At 39.8% G+C, this 19,579-nt stretch overlaps 1 protein-coding gene across 1 annotated transcript in view; it reads left to right on the forward strand.

The window, feature by feature from the left end:
* The window catches only part of eml6 (EMAP like 6), a 70,773-nt gene that overhangs the window by 99 nt on the left and 51,095 nt on the right, over positions 1-19,579 (forward strand). Inside the window, exon 1 of the mRNA XM_036587306.1 lies at positions 1-98. This exon is cut by the window's left edge and continues 99 nt beyond it. Within this exon, the coding sequence (XP_036443199.1) occupies positions 1-98 (98 nt within the window). The remainder of the gene's footprint in view (positions 99-19,579) is intronic.

Here is a 19,579-nt window from a genome sequence, read left to right on the forward strand (position 1 = left end):
AAGGAGATAGTGTACTTCGTGGCTGGAGTGGGCGTCGTGTACAACACCAGAGAGCACAGCCAGAAGTTTTATTTAGGACACAACGACGATATCATTAGGTAAGAGACCACATCACGCGACCACATCTCCTTCAGCCTTCACTAAACGGCCAGCTACTGCGGGGTGATAGCAAACCGGAGGCTCATTCAGCTCAGCTTGATTCAGTTCAGTTCATTCCAGTTTAGCTCAATTCAGTTCAGTTCCATTGAGCAGTTACTGGGTTTTATCAAGCTTTAGGCTAATTCAGTGTAATATAATTCGAATTACTTAAATGCAGTTCAGATTCGCTTAGTTCAATTCAGTTTAGTACAATTCGGTTAATTCCAGTTTAGTTCAATTCAGTTTTGTTCCATTCAGGAGCTACTGTTTTATCTCAGGTCTTTGGTGAATTCAGTGTACTTTTGTGATTCGCTTAAATTTAGTTCAGTTCAAATCTGTTTAGTTCAATTCAGTTTGGTTAAATTCAGTTTGGTTAAATTCAGTTAATTCCAGTGTAGTTAAGTTCAGTCCAGTTCCATTCAGCAGCTACTGTTTTTTTTCCTTAGGCAAATTCAGTGTCGTTTTGCGATTCACTTGAATTTTGTTCAGTTCAAATCCGTTTAGTTTAATCCAGTTTAGTACAATTCAGATAATTCTAGTTTAGTTCAGTTCGGTTCAGTTCCGTTCAGCAGCTACTGTTTTTTTCTCAGGTTTTTGGCTAATTTAGTTAAATTCGATTACTTAAATTCAGTTCCATCCAAACCTGTGCAGTTTTATTCAATTTAGTACAATTCATTTAATTCCAGTTTAATTCAGTTCCATTCAGGAGTCTTCAGTGAAGTTAAATTTAATTCAGGTAAATTTAGTTTGGTTCAGATCTGTTTTGTTCGGTTCAGTTTAGTACAATTCAGTTAATTCCAGTTTAGTTCAGTTCAGTTAAGTTCCATTCAGCAGTTACTGGTTTTTCTCAAGTGTTAAGCTAATTCAGTGTAGTTGAATTTAGTTCAGTTTTTATTACGTTTAGTCTGGTTCAGTTAATTCCAGTTCAGTTCAGTTTGGCCCCATTTGCAGTAATCAGTTTTCTGAAATCCTAGGCTAATTCTGTTTAGTGTAATTCCATTCAGTTAAATTTTCCCTCGGATACACTTCAGTTCTGTTCAGTTCAGTTCCATTCAGCAGCTACTGGTTTCTCAAATCTTAGGCATATACACTGCATTTAGTGTAAATATAGTTTATTTCCATTCCATTTAGATTAGTTCATTTGATTCAGATCATTACACTTCAGTTCACTTTAGTTTGGTTTCACTCAGCCGCTTCTGCTTTTCTCTTAGTATCACCAAATCTTAGGCTAATTCAGTTCAGTTTTGAATCAGTTCAATTTCAGTTCATCCCTGTTTAATTCAGTTTAGTCTAGATCAGTTTAATTCAGATAAATTCAGTTGCATTTTGCTCAGTTCATTTTATTTAACTGATTTCACTTTCAGTTGTTCAGTTGAACAGTTATTGTTCATTTGACCTGAAAATTAATTTTATTTTTTGTTTTGGCTTCACAGGTTCAGAATTTCATTGTACAAAAACAGTTTCCGAATGTACACATCATAGGTCAGCATGCCAAAGCACACACAACATTCACAACAGCCATCCAACAACAACTTATCATCACTGGGCCTCAGTCACCAGTCTTAGCAAGTTTTTCTAAGAAAAAGTCTATGTCAGATTCATGACATGTTCTCAGGAACGTTTGCTGAATGAGGACCATTGTGTTTTCTGTGCCTTATTGCCTTTTATGACAGGTTAATGGCCTATTAAGATATTGTGTATATCCTGGAATAACTGCAGTGATTTATTTAGTATCTGATTGGTGTAGCACCAGCAATGGGTTGCCTGATGACGCAGGGACATCAGTGCAATGGAGCGGATGATTCCCCGGGTTAACAAGGCGGACAGCTCTTAATACGGGCAGAGACGGATCAATGATCCTGAGCTTTAGTATCCCATCATTAGCCTTAAAAAGCCTACAGCTTGGCCTCACAACCATGCGCATGTAATATTGCCAACAGCATGTTAGCAGCACAAAAGTGTTTGGAATGGTAAGAGAAGACTGCCTTTGTACTATGTTTCAGAGGTACTAAGGTATTCCTGGATAGATACTTTACAATTATAATAACGTAAAGTTTACAGAAGGACACATGTTCTTAACTTTTATCAAAGTATGTCAATGTAGCAAGATTTTATTGCAAGTGACTTTGGGCCATTTCTGTTGATCCATTCACCATGAAATGTAAAGGGCAGCTGGCGTTTTCCGATGACGTAACAAGGTTTTTGATACGACAGGGACATTATACAGAGATGATAATGGGTTTGCAGCATGTAAGACCTTTTCGTGTCAAACAAAGCAAAGCAATATTTGTCCCGAAGCTATTAATGGCCCGATGAGACGAGGAAGAATCGGAGCAGTAAATGACCATGACAAAGTATTCCCTTCTTCCTTCTCTTGCCTCTGGGTGAACTTGGTCTGCTAAGAGAGTCTGCAGAGCCCATGCGTTAGGAACTGGGTGACTGCGAGTGCAGGACAGGTTCAGTGTGAAGGATTTTAGAAGTCATAGCTAGCTAGGCTGAAGGGAAACAAACTCAAACACCCCACCTCCAGATTCAATCTCCACTTCCATGCCTTGCTTCATCGCTCTCTTAGCTGCTTTCTCACCAGTCTGCGTGCCCCCTCACTCGTCTTCTTTCTCATCCTCCTTCTTCCTTCTGATCTCTTCTCTTTCCGTCTCTTCCTCAGTCCGATCTTTAATATTTATGAATGGGCACAAACACTTGAACAGATTTGACTGCAAGCTCCACTGCAGGCTCCAGCTGGCCTACTCTGTGCCGAGCCTGCTTTTAATGCCAAGGAACTGTATGTGAAAAAGCATTCGTATTTATGAGTATAACACAACAACTGCGAGCAAGTTAGCAAGTACGCTCTTAAACAGTCCATGTCCTACCTTTTTGTTTTCTTTTATTTTTTTTCCTTCGCTCAACTTATGAACGTTATGTGGTTTTATCTACCAAAAACAGTCATAATTCATTTTTACATCACCATTTTTAAACCTCTCTCTATCCCTTAGGATTAAACATGCTGATGCTGATTTTGTTACTGTGCATTTAATGCTACGTTCACATTACAAGTAGAATGTTTCTACTTCTGCATGCACTGTAAAAAAAAAAAAAGCACATGAATTTCGATCCGAGTGTTCGTATTAAGATCGCAAGGCCACGAATCGCATAGACATCCGATCTAGGACTAGGAAAGTGACTCTGAATTTGAAAATTTCAGATTTGCGTGTCCACACAGACCTGAAAACATCAGATCTGAGTCACATTAGGGCAAAAAATCGGATTTGTGCCACTTCAGCCTGGTAATGTGAACGTAGCCTAAGATTGGTGTGTGATTGGCTGCCCTGTATTGTGCCTCATTCAAAAAACTGCCCGGGCTGTTTAAATTTAAAGGGCCCATATCACAAAAAATACATTTTCCTTGATTTTCTTTAATAGGAGTTTGATGTAGCATGTAAACACTGTTAAACTAAGCTGCAAAAACAACCTGTTTTGAATTCACTGTTTTTGTGATGTCACAAAAACCAATGCATTTACACAATATTGACCTATTCATCCTACAGCAGTTAAGGCCCACCAGTTTATACTGAAGTTATAGGGAGTATTTCATCTTGGACTGATTTTGAACGAGGCACAATGTAAAGCAGCCAATCAGAACAGAGCTCATTTACATATATCAGTCTTAAAGACACAGTAAAGAAAAGAGAAACAGTCTGTCTAAATCTGAAGGATATAGAGGGGCTGGAAAATGGCCATGTAATATGAATAAGGACTTTTTTTGGTGCCTAAACTTAGACAACTGTCTTGAGTGGACCTAAGAGGGAAAAACTAAAATACAGGAAAGATGTATGATTTGGGCCTTTAATGAATTAAGAAAGAATCTCCAGATAATGTAAAGGTTCCAAACCAGAAACCATTTAGCAACCTTTTCTTTTAAAACTGTGCCAATTTGTCAACTAAAAGAGGCATCAGCTTTGGGTAGTTCAGCCAAATCACGTGTCAGAGGTTTGGGCCAAAGTCTGGCCATTTGGTGGCAGAGCGTGACAGACAGCCAAACAGACGTAACAGCGTTTGATTCCCTCTTCACTTTCTCAATCTGTCCAAACGAAAATCGGCCCAAAAACACAGTAAGCTTTTATCAGGCTCTGTTAGCCCCCCAGGCAGCACTGCTATTCTTATCTCTTGATTCAACTCACGCCAAATTATCATTTAGCTCAGACTCTCACCAGAGTCAGCCAACAAACCACACACACTTGCCTGTACTTGGCTTGCTAATTATGCTTGTACAACCATGCTGCAGTCTTAGAACTGGAGCTGGACTGTGTAGTTTGACCCAATCATGATGATTGTCACCATTCAGTCAATTCAATTTTGAATTATCACCTGATAAGATGATTAGAGAAACAACACTGCACTGAAACTGCATTGAATTTGCTTGAGTAAAATATGCACATCGTTTCAGTAATTCTTCCTTTTACTGAAGCTTTGGTTCTAAGTATTAAGCCAGGTATGTGTGAGATATGCATTTCACATCAAACCACTCTGAATTACTTGTTTACATTAATTTGATTAGGCAGAATTTTTGAAGAATCAGTGGGATTCCACTTAGAGCAGGAAAGTAAATGGTAAAAGTACCAGCTAGCTATACGGGTAACTTAGGGGACTGTAAAAGAAAGCATTACCCATCATTTCCACATAAATAAAATTATGTTATATTAACACAGTTTTGTCTTACGGTTTATTTTTAGCAATAATTTTGCTGACACATTCATATAGAAATGATTTGAATCAGGTAAATTCAGTGCATTGCTTTTCTCAGTGCAGGGTCACTGTTAACGGATTAATCGTTACTAGGGCTGTCATGATTACTCGATTAAAAAATCTATTAAAATTTACTTTCTCAACCAGTGGGCTTACTGATTAGTTTGCAATTGAAATGATGAACAGGGCATCCATGGGTTATAAAGGAAGAGTGATTCACTACAAGGAGGAGCTATTAGCACTCAAGTCGCTTTTGTATACATCATTGAAAGAGAGGAAACCCACTCAAGCAGGATCTTAGGAATTCACAAATGTCTGTAGTTACAACTCGCATGCATATGAAGTAGAGTTTTTATATAAGGTCCAGGCTGAACAGCTTGGCAGGCAGTTCAGACAATATTAATAATCAATTAGGCTTCATCAAATTCACTGTAGAACTGCAACATACAAAGTAAAGACTGTCTCTCAAAAGTCTATTACAAGCTTCAAATGCTTAAAGCCCCCATCAACAAGGTTCCAAATGTTTCAAATTTTGTTTTACCAGTAAAGATGTGCCACGTTAAAAGTGTTTGCCAGTTATATTCAAGAAATATGTATAAATTAATACAATTTAAAAGTAGATAAATGCTCCAGAAGTTGCGAATGTCAGAATGCATAATGATGGACAGTGGTGTCTCCCTGTCAGCGTAAACAACCCGGGGCCAGTGGTAGTGGTGAGCGTTACCACCAATGATGCTAGAGATGGCCCACTTAGTACACCAGCGTGGTTCAACCCAACTTCTGAAGAACAAGAGACGCTTCACTTTTCTCAGCCGGTCTCTGAATAGTGCGAAATGGAGAACAAGCTGTCTGATGGTCATTTTAGAGATCCAGTTATATTTTGCAGTGAATGTCTAGGAATCTTGTAATGTTATGTCCATAATCTTCGGCTAGCTAACTAACTGCTTGGCCGTGTGTCTGAAACTGAGGTTCTACCAGAAAGACTCCAGAGATGAACGTGAATGAAGGAAAATAGTTTGATCTTAATAATATTTAACAATTCCATAGATAACAATTTTAAACAAAGTTAAAGTCCTTGGCGTGGGCCCTGTCGTCAGCCCAGGTCTTCAAACGCGTAGAGCCTCGCAGATCCTGCCGTATAGGGACGGCAGGGGCGGAGCCTACCCCCTGGGCAACCGAGCGGGGACCAACTGGTGGCGGCGGGGAGGAAGGAGGGGAACGACGAAGCGTCAGTATCTGAAAGCAGCAAAGCAGGTGTGTAAGTGGAGTCATTTTAAAGACAGGTGGAAGCTTGTGATTGGTCAGAGTAATGAGTGACGTAGCATTGGAGTCTCTCTGGCAGAACTTGCGCTAAATCTTTCATTTACACAGACTCAGCACGGTCATATTTTCAAGTGCCGTATTGTGAGCCATGCCTGTAAAGTGCAGTTGCAGGGAAACAGTATAAGCCTTGATGTTAGCAGGGTCCCTAACATAATACCAAACTATTGTATCATTTTATTCCTACAGCTAGTTATCGCACTCTCTTAAATACGGTTGATTGCTTATCGTAGAATCCTGCAACCGGTGGCTGACGCAAGTAGGAAGCAGCGTCTAGTTACGCTACAAACAATGATGTAATAAACTTTCATAACAAGTATCCTTAACAGATTTGGAAAAGCTTAAATCACCTGCTCACTGGGAGGTTCAGCTTGAGCTCAGAGCAGCAGGAGAGCAGTCACTTTATGTGAGGGAGAGGAACGCCAGGAGCTAACGTATACGTTACTAACTCTGATTGGTACGCTGGTAGACCACTTATGCCAAACTTAGTCCCACCCAACTCAAATCAAACCAAAGAAAACGACAGAAAAAAAGAAATTTAAAAAAAATCTCTCAGCTGAAAAGACCAGCGTTATTCTTTCTCTGCCACTTCATTGTAAAACTATAGATAATAAATGACCCGACAGGGGCTTTAAAATGTCCGAGCTGGCCTAAGTAATATTGAACCCTGTGTGGGAAGTGAATACAATGACAACTCATTGTTCTGTTATGCCCTTTTTATAGTTTGGCCTTAAAGAAACAAACAAACAACAGATTCCTCAATTAATCACTTGATCGATAGTGACAGCCCTAATCATTACTATTATTGGGTGGTTAATTTAGGGTTCCTTCAGCTTGACCCAGCATGACCCAGCACTTCCATTCTTACTGTTTATTCCACACCTCTACCTGCGAGGACAGACTGAATGTCATTAATGTCGGTGTCTCTTATGTAAGGTGACCGCAAACCAGCATAGAGAATAGAGCTTGTCTCAGCATTATGGCAGCAGAAGGACACATTACTAATCTAAAGCACCTGGAGGCTGCAAACTCTTCCTCGAGGATAATTTATTTGGATGGAATTCACATCTAAACAAAATCAACTTTCCGGAAACATTATCTCTGCCCTTTAGATGTTTATAGAACAGCATCAGTCATTCAGTCCCAGCCATCCTTGTGGGCACTGCAACCTTGCGGTATGTAAAGGAGTGCAAAGAAAAGCTTGAAAAAGCGCACACACACATCTACAGAGGCATAAATCTTCTCTGGTCATGGCATATGAGGGCAGTCTGAAGAGTGAGTGTATTAACCCAGTTTATTAGGTAGCCAGGGGGGAGGTTAGCTTTTTAAAGGCCCCATTAAAAAGTTCTGTAGAGGATTGCGCATAACGCTCGGTGTAGAGGGAATTTAGGGTACCTCTTTCTTGCTGTGGAACAGGTTTCATTAGCTCAGAATCTATCTCTGGAGCTTTTGATCTGCAGTAATGAAGAGGAGGCACACAGCATGGCGTCTCTTCCGTTCTTTCAGTCAATGTTCATAGGTCAAGTGGACGCTTATATTGTTTAAGCAGTTAAAATGTCTGTCTGAGCTAAACCGAGTTAGCTTGTTCGCTGTTGAAGTAGTTTACTAGGCGCTGCTTGCATAGTGCTGCGCCTGTCTGCAAACGTATTAGAAGGATGGCAGAATGTTTGGTTTTTAATTTTTAATTAATATGCAAAGGCCGTAAGGTTCATACTGGACCAAAGAATTATTTGCATACAGTACTGTGCAAAGGTCAGAGATCACCCTACTTTCCAGTCAAAACAGCCATTAAGTAAAAGATGTTGAAAAAACACACACTATGTGGACAAAAGTATTGGGACACCCCTCCTAATTATTGAGTTCAGGTGTTTCACCCACACTAATTGCTAACAGGGGGGGTCACATTAACCGCGTAGTCTTACAGTCTCCATAGACAAACACTGGCAGTAGAATGGGTACTGAAGAGCTCAGTGACTTTAAACATGGCACCGTCTCTGCCACAGGTCAGTTTGTGAAAGTTTCTGTCCTGCTAGATCTGCCCCGGTCAACTGCAAGTGCTATTATTGGGAAGCGGAAGCGTCTAGGAGCAACAACAGCTCAGCCACGATATGGGAGACCACGTAAACTCACAGAGTGGGGTCACCGAGTGCTGAAGCACACAGTGTCTGTCCTCTGTTGAATCACTCACTAAAGGGTTCCAAATTGCCTCTGGAAGTAATATCAGCAAAAGAACTGCGTGTTAGGAGCTTCACGAAATGGGTTTCTATGGGCAAGCCACTACACACAAGCCTGAGATCAAAATGCACAAGGCCAAGCTTTGGGGGAGTGGTGTAAAGTGCCGCCACTGGATTCTAAAACAGTGGAAACATATTCTGTGGGGTGATGAATCACGTTTCTCTATCTGGCCGTCTGATGAGAGACTGGGTTTGGCCAGGAGAACGTTACCTGCCTGACTGCATTGCTCCAACTGTAAAGTTTGGTGGAGGAGGGATGATGCTATGGGGTTGTTTTTTTCAGGAGTTAGGCTCGGCCCCTTAGTTCCAGTGAAGGGAAATCTTAATGCTTCAGCAGACCAAGACATTTTGTACACCTGTACACTGCCATGTTTGTGGGAACAGTCTGGGGAAGGCCCTTTTCTGTTCCAGCATGACCGTGCCCTGGTGCACTAAGCAAGGTCCATAAAGGCATGGCTGGGTGAGTTTCGTGGGAACCAGTTTACTGGCCCTCACCGAGCCCTGACCTCAACCCCATCAAACACCTTTGGGATGAACTAAAACAGACATTGTGAGCCAGACCCTCTCGTCCAACATCAGTGTTTGAGCTCACAAATGCTCTTTTGGATGAATTTGCAAAAATTCCCACAGACACTCCAAAATTTTGTAGAAAGCTTCCCAGAAGAGTTGAAGCTGTTGTAGCTGCAAAGGGGGACCAACTCCATAATAATGCCTATGGATTTAGAATGGAATGTCATAAAAGCTCCTGTAGTTGTAATGTGTGGGTCAGTTCTTGTTTTTGAATGTGTGGTAGAAAAACACTCTAATAGTAATACAAGTCAGAATGACAGAATGTCTTAACAAAGCTGTTCTTATGAAATTTTATCCAACACACTCGATTTTTTTCTTGATATTTTGAATTAAAACGTTAGCTACCTTTCTTACTAGTTAGCTTAGTTTAACGCTAGTTCTGCTGACAAGGTTAAGCTCATAAATTCCAGATTTTGCTGTAGTTTCAGCTTCACTTGACTGTAGTGACAGCCACAAACTGCACTGCCTCCCAGGCAGTGGTGGACAGTAACGGAGTAAATGTAATTCGTTACTATACTTCAGTAGTTTTCTGTGTATCTGTACTTTACTGAAGTATTTCCATTTTGGGTGACTTTTTACTTTCACTCCACTACATTTCAAAGTCAAATGTCTTACTTTTTACTCCACTACATTATGCGAAACCCGTCCTTCCTTTTGGTTAATGTATGTGTAAAAACGTAACATGTCAAAACGAAAGAAGCGCAAAGCCAATCAGGGCACAGCGCACACTTAGTTTTGAGCTTGTTTTGACCTGTTGGACATCCCGACCCAGTGCAAGCATACGGTTCAACGTCAGTGCAGCAGAGTAAAAGTTAGGGAGAGTCTATTCAACATAAATGATGAACTAATCTAACTTTGTGTAAATAGACCACAATACAGAAACATGTACACATATGCAGTTGTGACTGACGTGTCTTTTTTCTGAATTTATACAAACACTATTTCATTTTATAGTGAATTAGTTTTGGTTTATGTTTATGAACAGAGACCTACAGATGCAGTTTAGTAAAGAAAAACTCAATTGTGAATCTGTGATTAAAGCAAGTTTTTATTAAACTTAAACTAAGTAACTAATAAATCTTAAACCGAAACGAAGAAGGTTATTTCAGAGCCATGTGGTTCTACCTAATGGAAATTGTTTGCCTTCAGTGTTTTGTGCTTATGATCATTTTAATAGACGTCAGCGTCACTAATTAATGACATTCTATTAAAAGACTGGTTTACCAAGAGTGACACTGGAGTATTTTCACCTAAAATGAGTTAATGAAGCAAGATTTTTGTTACAAAAATGATAATAAGACAATAGAGTCATAATTAATCTTTTAGTACTTTCACTTTTTGACTGGAGCAATATTTTACCTTGGGTATCTCTACTTTAACTCAAGTACATGATTTGTGTACTTCTTCCACCACTGCTCCCAGGAACACTTCATAGACAGTTAACGGGACATAAAATGATAACAAGTAAGCAGATTTTCTGTGACTTTAAACAGTAATGAACGACTCTTCCATTCCCCAACCAGATATTTGGCCACAATCTCGAAATGCGTGTAAAATAAGGTGGATGTATCATTCTAGTTTGCATATTGGTGCACATATTGGTGATGAAATAGTGCTTGGTGACTTTGTCTTTACCTGGAAGAGTAAATAATCTTGAGCAGGTACCAAAAAACATAAAACTGGAACCTTAGCTCTTGATTGGTGACCTGTTAAAAAGCACAGTTCCTGTTTTCTAGTACCAAAGGTTCTCGTACTTTGTTCAGTGGAAAAACAACTCAGACTGTAATGGATCTAGTCATGTGTTTCAAATATTTATTTACAGAAATCAGCAGCACCTGAATGGCTTCTGTTATAAGTGAGTTTCGACTCAACAGGTTTTCAGTATCTGTCAAAATCACTCTCCATGGTAATCGATGCTACAGATGGAGATTAGGTTGAAAAAGACTAAAGAAGTTGTGGCAGATACTATTTCTCAAGTACAAGGAGAACTCACTGATGGTCGAAGATCATTGATTTAAGAAAGGAGATCTCACCACTGTAACGTAATCCATGTCCCAGGCGTCTCACTGCTCTCAAGGGCAGGAGTAGGGTCAGCTTTATCTGTTCCCTTACTGACCACAAACACAGTGAGCTTGACCTCTACAACTAACCTCTAGGCGACTGAGCAGCCTGGATGGAATCACTGTGAGCATCAGTTTCTCTGGATTTTGCTTGTTCAGGATGGTAGACTGACTTTTTCTAGGCTGTAGACAACTAAAGTCATTATATAAGGGCACTCAGATACACGTGGCTGTTGCTCAGTCATTAGCCGTAAAAAGCATGAACACTTGTGGTAGAGATGCATTCATAATTAAATTACCCAAATGAATATCTCACATTGCATTGCTCTACAATATTTATCATTCTCTGTAGCCATAAACAGATTATGCTAATAATAAACGCATACATGCATGGGGGCCATCCATGGAATGCATTGTCCATTCTCATGATATTGGTCTTTGCAATAGTAATAACCCAGAAGGTTGCAATATGCAAATTACCCCTCTATCCAGTCACAGCTTTTTTTACTGTGTACTGTGTTCTAAAAAACAACCAAAAACATTCAAAAATACAGACTTGAAGCAGTAAATTTAGAATGTAAGTTGAATATAAATGGAATGTGAATAAATATATACAGTAATATGTCAGAGACCAACCTCTCATTTATTTAATTTCCATTCAAAATGGCCATTAATTGCAAGCTTAAAATATACATTTAGCAGAAAATTACACAGAAGCCTGAACAACTAAATATAATAATACATTTTTCAGTATGAAGTGTGTCCATTTTTTGCCTTTATTACAGCTTTCAGTCTTTTCAAGAGACTTCCTTTCAGTTTTTTTGCAGAGATATTTTTCCACACCTCTAAAGTTCAGTCTTAGAACTTGGTTGGATTTTCTGGTTCTTACGATCCAAGTAATCCCTATTACAAATTTAGGCTATTTATCAGTCCATAGAACCTTATTACACATCTCAGATGTCCAGTTTTGGGGTTCTAGAGCAAATGTTTTTCTTTTTTGTCCATTTCCTTTTCTCGGTACCAGCTTATTAACAGCTATATATCCCTTCAGACTTCAGATAGTGTTGAGTTGTCTTCTCACAGTGGAAGGATGGACAGAAACACCAGTGGACTTTTTTCAGATTTGAAGCAAAAGGGGAGCTTGATTGTCTCCTCTTTCTCGAAGATGAAAGCTTTAAGTTATTTTTACCTGATTGGGAGAGTTTTGCTGGTCTACCTTATCTGGCACGGTTGTTAGGAGTTGTTGGCTTTCCCCTTCTTTATGCAAATGGATTACCTTATATCTAATCTCCTCAGAAAAATCTGAAAAATGATTAACTTGTACTTAATGGCCGTTTTGACTGGTAATGAAATAAATGAAAGGGTGGTCTCTGACGTTTTTAGCGTAATTCCACACATATATTTGAATAGTATAGTCGAAAATGAAAAGTCAATATGTAAGGGTTAAACTGTCACATTACTGATTCACCTATGCATTTTTTTAAATATTACAAGGTGTATTACAATAGCACAATATATAGCAATAGAATGTCAGTACTAGCGTTTGTATGTATCATGCAGCTCTAGCATGGAGTGAACATCACGCCGGCTCCAGAGGTCTTCCATGACGTCCATCGGGCCCAATTAACCATGACTGACTGCCCTGTCCAATCACTTCATCTCCGAGCCTCACCACTCACTAGACACCGGCCAGAGCAGAGAAAAGGACTGCTCCCTTCATACCTGCATCCACAGTGCTCTCTATTAATGTGACATTGTGAAATATGCTCATGCATTTTACATCACACTCAACGTCAACGAGCGCCAGCAATTAAAATGATGTACAGATGAAGTATCCCTATTAAGCATCCTGCTTTGAATGATGTTTCATAGATACATTGCAGTACTCAAATGACCAGCAGCCCATAGCCAGTTTCTGCAGACTACAGAGAAGAGGATATTTTTAATCAATATAATTAAAAACATTTTTTCATGTAGTTCTGTTACCTGATGAAATTGGACACTGAGTACATTTACATGCACTCAATAATCCAATCATAATCCAATTTCTGCAGTTATCTGATTATTCAAATGGTCATGTAAATAGCATATATATAGAGATTTCTTAGATCAGACTAAGGTCTAGAAATCCGTTTAAGAAAACTGATAAAGAGAGCTGGATTTTAGCTCAGTAATCAGATTTCTCAGGGCATGTAAACTCTTACTCTGATTTCTTTCGTTTTTTCTCTGCATGCACATGTGCGAAAACAAACAGCGGAAATAAGCAGCAGCGTTGCTGCAAGATGGTAGCAAAACACTTTTGGAGCGACGCTGAAACAAACTACATTCTTGACAAAATGAAGGATTTAGATATTCTTTGTCTTCTAGATGATGTATGTTCATATTTTCAGGTAAAGTGGCGTGATGTCTAAAAAAAAAAAGTTTTTGAAGTTTGAGTTTTACATTACGTTTACGTCACATCTTATTCTGTGAGTTCAGTGGCCGGTTGCAAAGCAGAAATCCGATATCTGTCTGACTCATGTGGACCCAGAGTTTCCCACGCGCCTCGGCCCGCTTCCGCATAAACCCTGGTTCAGTTTGCTGCTGATGGAAGCGAGTTTTGTGATCAAACGAGGGAATTCATTAATAGAGCTTTCTCTCCTGCTCTTCTAGATGCACTTTCAGCATCGTACAGTCAGTACAATCTGCCTGTTTTAACGTCTGACTCTTTACAGACACTCATTTATTCTCATGTCATTCCTGTAGCTCAAAGACCTACGTTTGGCTTTGGCTCACTGATCACGAGCATAAGCGGCCTGAGTGTTTCCTGTTGGCCGCTATGCTTTAAATGTATGAACAGGTGGACCTTGAGATGGAAACGGTTGAGAACCCCTGTCCTACAGCTATTCTGTTTATATGACCATTTTCCAACCTCTATTTATCCCTTACAACTAAACAGGCTGGTTTTGTTACTGTGCTTTTGAGACTGATATATGTAAATGACTTCTGTTCTGATTGGCTACACTGTATTGTGCCTCATTCAAAAAGTAGTCTGGACTGAAACACTCATAACCCCAGCATGAATGGGTGGAGCTGAACTTTTGTAGGCTGAATTACTCTTAAAACAAAAGGTTCTTCAAGGGTTACTTAGTAAAGAAAATGGTTCCTCATAGCACCAGAAAGGGTTCTTTTCAAAAAGGTTCTATATAGAACCATCTACAACACATTGTCCATCAATCTGAAGAATGCTTTCACAATGCAAAGAACCTCTTTATCATGCAAAGGGTTCTTTGAGTGTTCATGGTTCTATACACTCTCAGAAATTAGGTATGAAATTGTCACTGGGTCAGTACCCCCCTAAGCACTGGGGTGGGACCCTCAAGGGTACATCTCAGTATCTTTAGTCTGGGAACATAATTGTATCATAATCCATTGAAATGATGTTTTCTAAGCTGTACTGACTCCACACACCCCGTCTCGCCTCCAGGCTTTTTATTTTACTGTTCTGTTTTAAAACTTTAGGTTATGAAAAGATACAAATATGTACTTTTCACCTGGAAAAAACTTTTTTAAGGTTCACAGTTGGACTTTAAAACCACTGTTATACCTTTGAGGGAACATTTATATTGTCTGTACCTTTATGCGTGAAAATGTACCTGCACAGAACCTTTATTTCTAACAGTGTATAGAACCATTTTCTTTACTAAAAACCCTTGAAGAACCACCTTCAGTAGATGTGTGAGTGTAGATGTATGACATCGCAAAAACAACTGAAAATAGGCTTACTAGTTTTCATATATGGACTGTATGGACTAAACATCAAACTCATTTATTTAAAAAAAGCAAGGAAAAGTTGTTGATCAATGACATTGGCTCTATAAACCAGGCCAGGGCCCACCAGCAGTCCCAACGATTTATTACACACTTATAACTTAAGAATAGCCCAACCAGTCTGCCAGTAGTTACTGAATAATAAGCCTTAGTTTGTAAAGCCTGGGATTTTAAGGGGTTAAACTGCATCAAATTGTTAAGTAATATTAAATGTGCTTGAGTATGTGGTTTCTGGCACTGTAAGAGATACTATTATTGATTAAATTGGACTAATGGACCTCACATGGCTGAAAACAGTAGTAGAATCTATTGAAGAATTAATTTTGTCTGTGAACTTTAACTACTTAGCTAAATTAGCCTTGAGCTCCAGTGCGAAACTAAAGCAGCAAACTTTGGTCTTAGTTTGATGACCGTATTAGGAGGAAGGGGGGGATTGTGTAAGTAATTTTTTTTGGCTGAACCACTGCTTTAAGGCTGCTGCAGTGCTGGTCGACTGCTTTAAGCTCTCTCGTCCTGCTGGCTGTGCGCTGTGAGTGCAGTGTGAGGCCAGTTGGAACGAGCTCAGGCATTGCCGTATCTCTGCTGTCATGGCCCGGCTTGGAATTCCCACTCCACTGCACAGTGCCGGAAGCGCTAACCCTTCTTACCCTGCTCTCCTCTGCTCGGCCTGTCTGTGCCATATTTCTCTCTTCCTCCGTCTCCCACTGTCATATTTCATCTTCTTTCTTCTATCCCTTTTCTCCATTTTTCTTCTTTTCTTCTTTAATCTTTTTTTTCCATTTTTACTTCGATTCCACGGCATTTATGATTTCTCTGTCTCTCTTTTTGCTGACTCTCTTCCTGTTTGTCTGCTGTCTTTCTCCATCTCCCTTTCTCTGCTTCCCTTTTTCCCTTCTCTCTCTCTTCCTGCTGTCTGTGGCTATCCTTCTTTCTCTTTCGCCCCCCCCCTTTCTGTCATTCTCTCTCTTTCTTCCTCTGTCCATCTTTGCCATTTTCTCTCTCCATCTCTCTGACTCTCCATCTCTCTTTGCTCTTCTTTCTCTTCTCTCTCTCTTTCTTTCTCTCCCTCTCTTCGTCTCCCCTTTCGTTTCTCTGTCATTCACTGTCTTTTTCTGCTCTCTCACTCTCACTCTCCATCTCTTTTCTCTTTCCTTCCTCTCTCTTTCCATGCTGTCTTTCACTCTCTCTCTTCCTCTGTTCTGTCTTTTGTTCTGTCTCTTTCTGCTGTGTCTCTCTTCCTGCTTTCTTTCAGGGATTTTATCTCTTTCTTTTCTCTTTTTTTGCTCTCTCTTTTCTCTTTCTCTCTGCTTTTTCTCTTTCTGTCTCCTCTGTCTTTCTCTCTCTCTCTCTCTCTCTCTCTCTCTCTCTCTCTCTCTCTCTCTGGTATGTGTCCTGCTCTCTCTCTTTCTCTCTCTCACTCTCTCTCGTCTGTATGTTGGAGTCCATCTATACATTGTGGACGGAGGGCAGATCTATCCCAGAATCCATCTGTAATCACTGATTCACGTTCAGCTTAGTGTAATGGCCGCGGGAGCCGCGTGAGTAAAGTGCTTCAAGACACCCAAACACACACATTCAGACACACTCGCATTCTGCTGCTGTTTGTGGCAGTGGACTGCGCATGGAGCGTTCACATACCATCACTGTCAAGAGAAACCTTTAAACTATTCAACACCATCAGAAAACGGCAGCTACCACCAATATGGGAATTTACATTTCATAATTCTGTGCATATTCGTTTGTTTTAGGACGTCCGAACAATGCCAAGAGACAGTTTTAATGCTCAGATAAGGAGACTGGACTGACTGGATTTCTGATAACCTGAAAACAGTGTTAATACAGAATTAAGTTCAAGACATAAACCTTTGTTTAGTGGTGTGTTTTCATAATCAGTTTTAGCTGGTTTACTGAAATGATAGCCAAGTTCATGTTCCACTGCTAACTTACTGATCCAACTTGAATTCCCTCATGAGTAAATAAGTGAAGTTTGATAAGTGAAGTTACTGGCATTTCTGTAGATCTTGCCCAGTTTGGCTCCATTTCTCTGGCTAAAAGAGTAAAAAACTTGTCCTTGGCATCCAATAAATCGCTGTTGTTGGAACAAAACCTTGTATCTCCAAAATGGTAACTTTACAGGAGAAGGAAAAACATACTTTACTTTTAATGTAAGTCAATGGAACCAGACTTTTTAGCAAGTAATTTTGGGCCATTTCTTTTGGACCATTCTTCATGAAATTTACACACAATGTAAAGGGCAACAGGCCTTTTCAGATTATGTCAAAAACTGAAAAACGACAAAAATGGAGATTTTGGAGGTTTTGTTCCGATATGCTGAATAAAGATAGAATCACTGTTTTCTTTACCATTTGGTTTGACAACTAAGGTAAGAGCTAGCCTGGTCGTATTTGTTAGACTGTAGGTGAGGCTAGGCTAGCAGTCAGGATTAGTTGACACTGCAGGGATTCCCAGTGGTTGTAAATCGCTGCTGTTGGAACAAAATCTCGTATCTCCATTTTTGTCATTTTTCAGTTTTTGAAATAATTTAAAAATGCCTGTTGCCCTTTACATTATGTGTAAGTTTCAAAATGAACTGACCAAAAGAAACGGTGCAAAATGACTTGGAAAAAAGTCTGGCTCCATTGACTTACATTAAAAGTAAAGTAGTTTTTTTCCTTCACTTGTAAACTTATCATTTTGGAGATATGAGGTTTTGTTCTGACAACAGCATATATGACAATATGCATTGTGCTTGCTGGATACTGTAGAGAGAAAACATAGATAAAGAAAAAAGATGAAAACTGTATAAAATTTAACAAGGGATAGATATGCAATAACATTACGTAAGATATGAAGACAGATGAGTCTGACTGGACCTTTGCTTACTTAGATCGCAGTGAAGTAGGATACAGTCTTTGTTTAGCGATGTGTTCACAAAGTCACTTTTACTGAATGGATAACCAAGTTTATATGTCACCGCTAACTTAGTGCTGCAGGTTCAATTCCATTGCGAATAAAATAACTTTGATAGGAGAACATACACCGATCAGACATAACATTATGACCACCTCCTCGTTTCTATGCACATTGTCCATTTTATCAGCTCCACTTACTATATAGGAGCACTTTGTAGTTCTACAGTTACAGACTGTAGTCCATCTGTTTCTCTGCATACTTTGTTAGCCCCCTTTTACCCTGTTCTTCAGTGGTCAGGACCCCCATGGACCCAAACAGAGCATGTACTATTTGGGTGGTGGATCATTCTCAGCACTGCAGTAACACTGATGTGGTGGTGGTGTGTTAGTGTGTGTTGTGCTGGTCTGAGTGGATCAGACACAGCAGTGCTGCTGGAGTTTTTAAACACCTCAGTGTCACTGCTGGACAGAGAATAGTCCACCAACCAAAAAATATAGCGTCCTGTGACCACTGATGAAGGACTAGAGGATGACCAACACAAACTGTGCCGCATCAGATGAGCTATCGTCTCTGACTTTACATCTAACAAGGTGGACTGACAAGGTAGGAGTGTCTAATAGAGTGGACAGTGAGTGGACACAGTGTTTAATAAAATGTTGTCTCAGAATGTAATTTCTCCATTAAAACGTGTATCTTATTAAATAACTATAAAAATATATCCAGTGCTACATTTCAAAAAGCAAACCTTTCCATTTTTAAGTTACATTAACAGACGTTATACTAAGATTCTGTTTGATTTTCCTGCAGTGACCATTTCAGAGATGTGAGATTTTGTTATGTTCATGCAGGCCAGTGTAAGTACATAGGAACATTAGTGTGTGTGTTAGCGAGCTGCAGAGGACATAGATGTTAAGGCGACATTAAAGAAAGCTCCAGTGACACATACTGTTCACTGTCATCATAAGCAATGTCAACACTTCTTACGGGTCAGCGTTTTATTTTTATGCCTGCACAAACACACTCACACACACAGGCACAACTGCACAGACACACATGCATTTACACAAAGCACAATTCCAAAGAAGTTGGGACAGTGTGAGAAATGCTATTGTTTGAAACATATTAGGTCACTGTGATCCTGATGTGTAGTTGTTGTCAGTAGTCAGTATGAAAGTAATCAGTATGAAGAATACACATTGGGTATTGCGTCAGGTCTCACTGGGCTTGCTTTGCAAATGTTTGTGTCTCGGATTAGGGGGGTCCTGGCCCAAAAGGTCTGCGTACAGGCCTGGGTACGATGTGTCACACCACAGACTGTATTACATCACCTTCCTTTTAACAACACAGAATAATCGCTCGGGCACTGAAGATGCCACTTGATCCAGAAAGCAGATTTTTCTGATCTTTTACAAGTCTTCATTTTAGTATTTGTGCTTCATAAGTTGCCTCATGTTTTCAGTGTGAAGTATGGACCGCAGACAGGCCAGTCTAGCACCCGCATTTGCTTCCCTTGATCTTACAAAACAGATTGGGCAGATTTTTCGGTTTTGGATCACTCTTTGGCCTGGTTCTCAAATTACCTCTCTCATAGGGTACGCTGTGTTAAATTGGATAATTGTCCCTCTTACCCTCTTCCTGTTACTAAAGGAGTTCCGCAGGGATCAATATTAGGTCCTGCTCTGCTTCATATATTTATTAACGATATTCCTCATGCTGCTCATAATTAATTTTTTCACTTACATGCTGATGACACAGTCTTGTATGCAACTGGTCCTTCTGCTGCATCCATGG

The sequence above is a fragment of the Colossoma macropomum genome, unplaced genomic scaffold (genome assembly GCF_904425465.1).
Source record: "Colossoma macropomum unplaced genomic scaffold, Colossoma_macropomum, whole genome shotgun sequence".
Classification (NCBI taxonomy): Eukaryota; Metazoa; Chordata; class Actinopteri; order Characiformes; family Serrasalmidae; genus Colossoma; species Colossoma macropomum.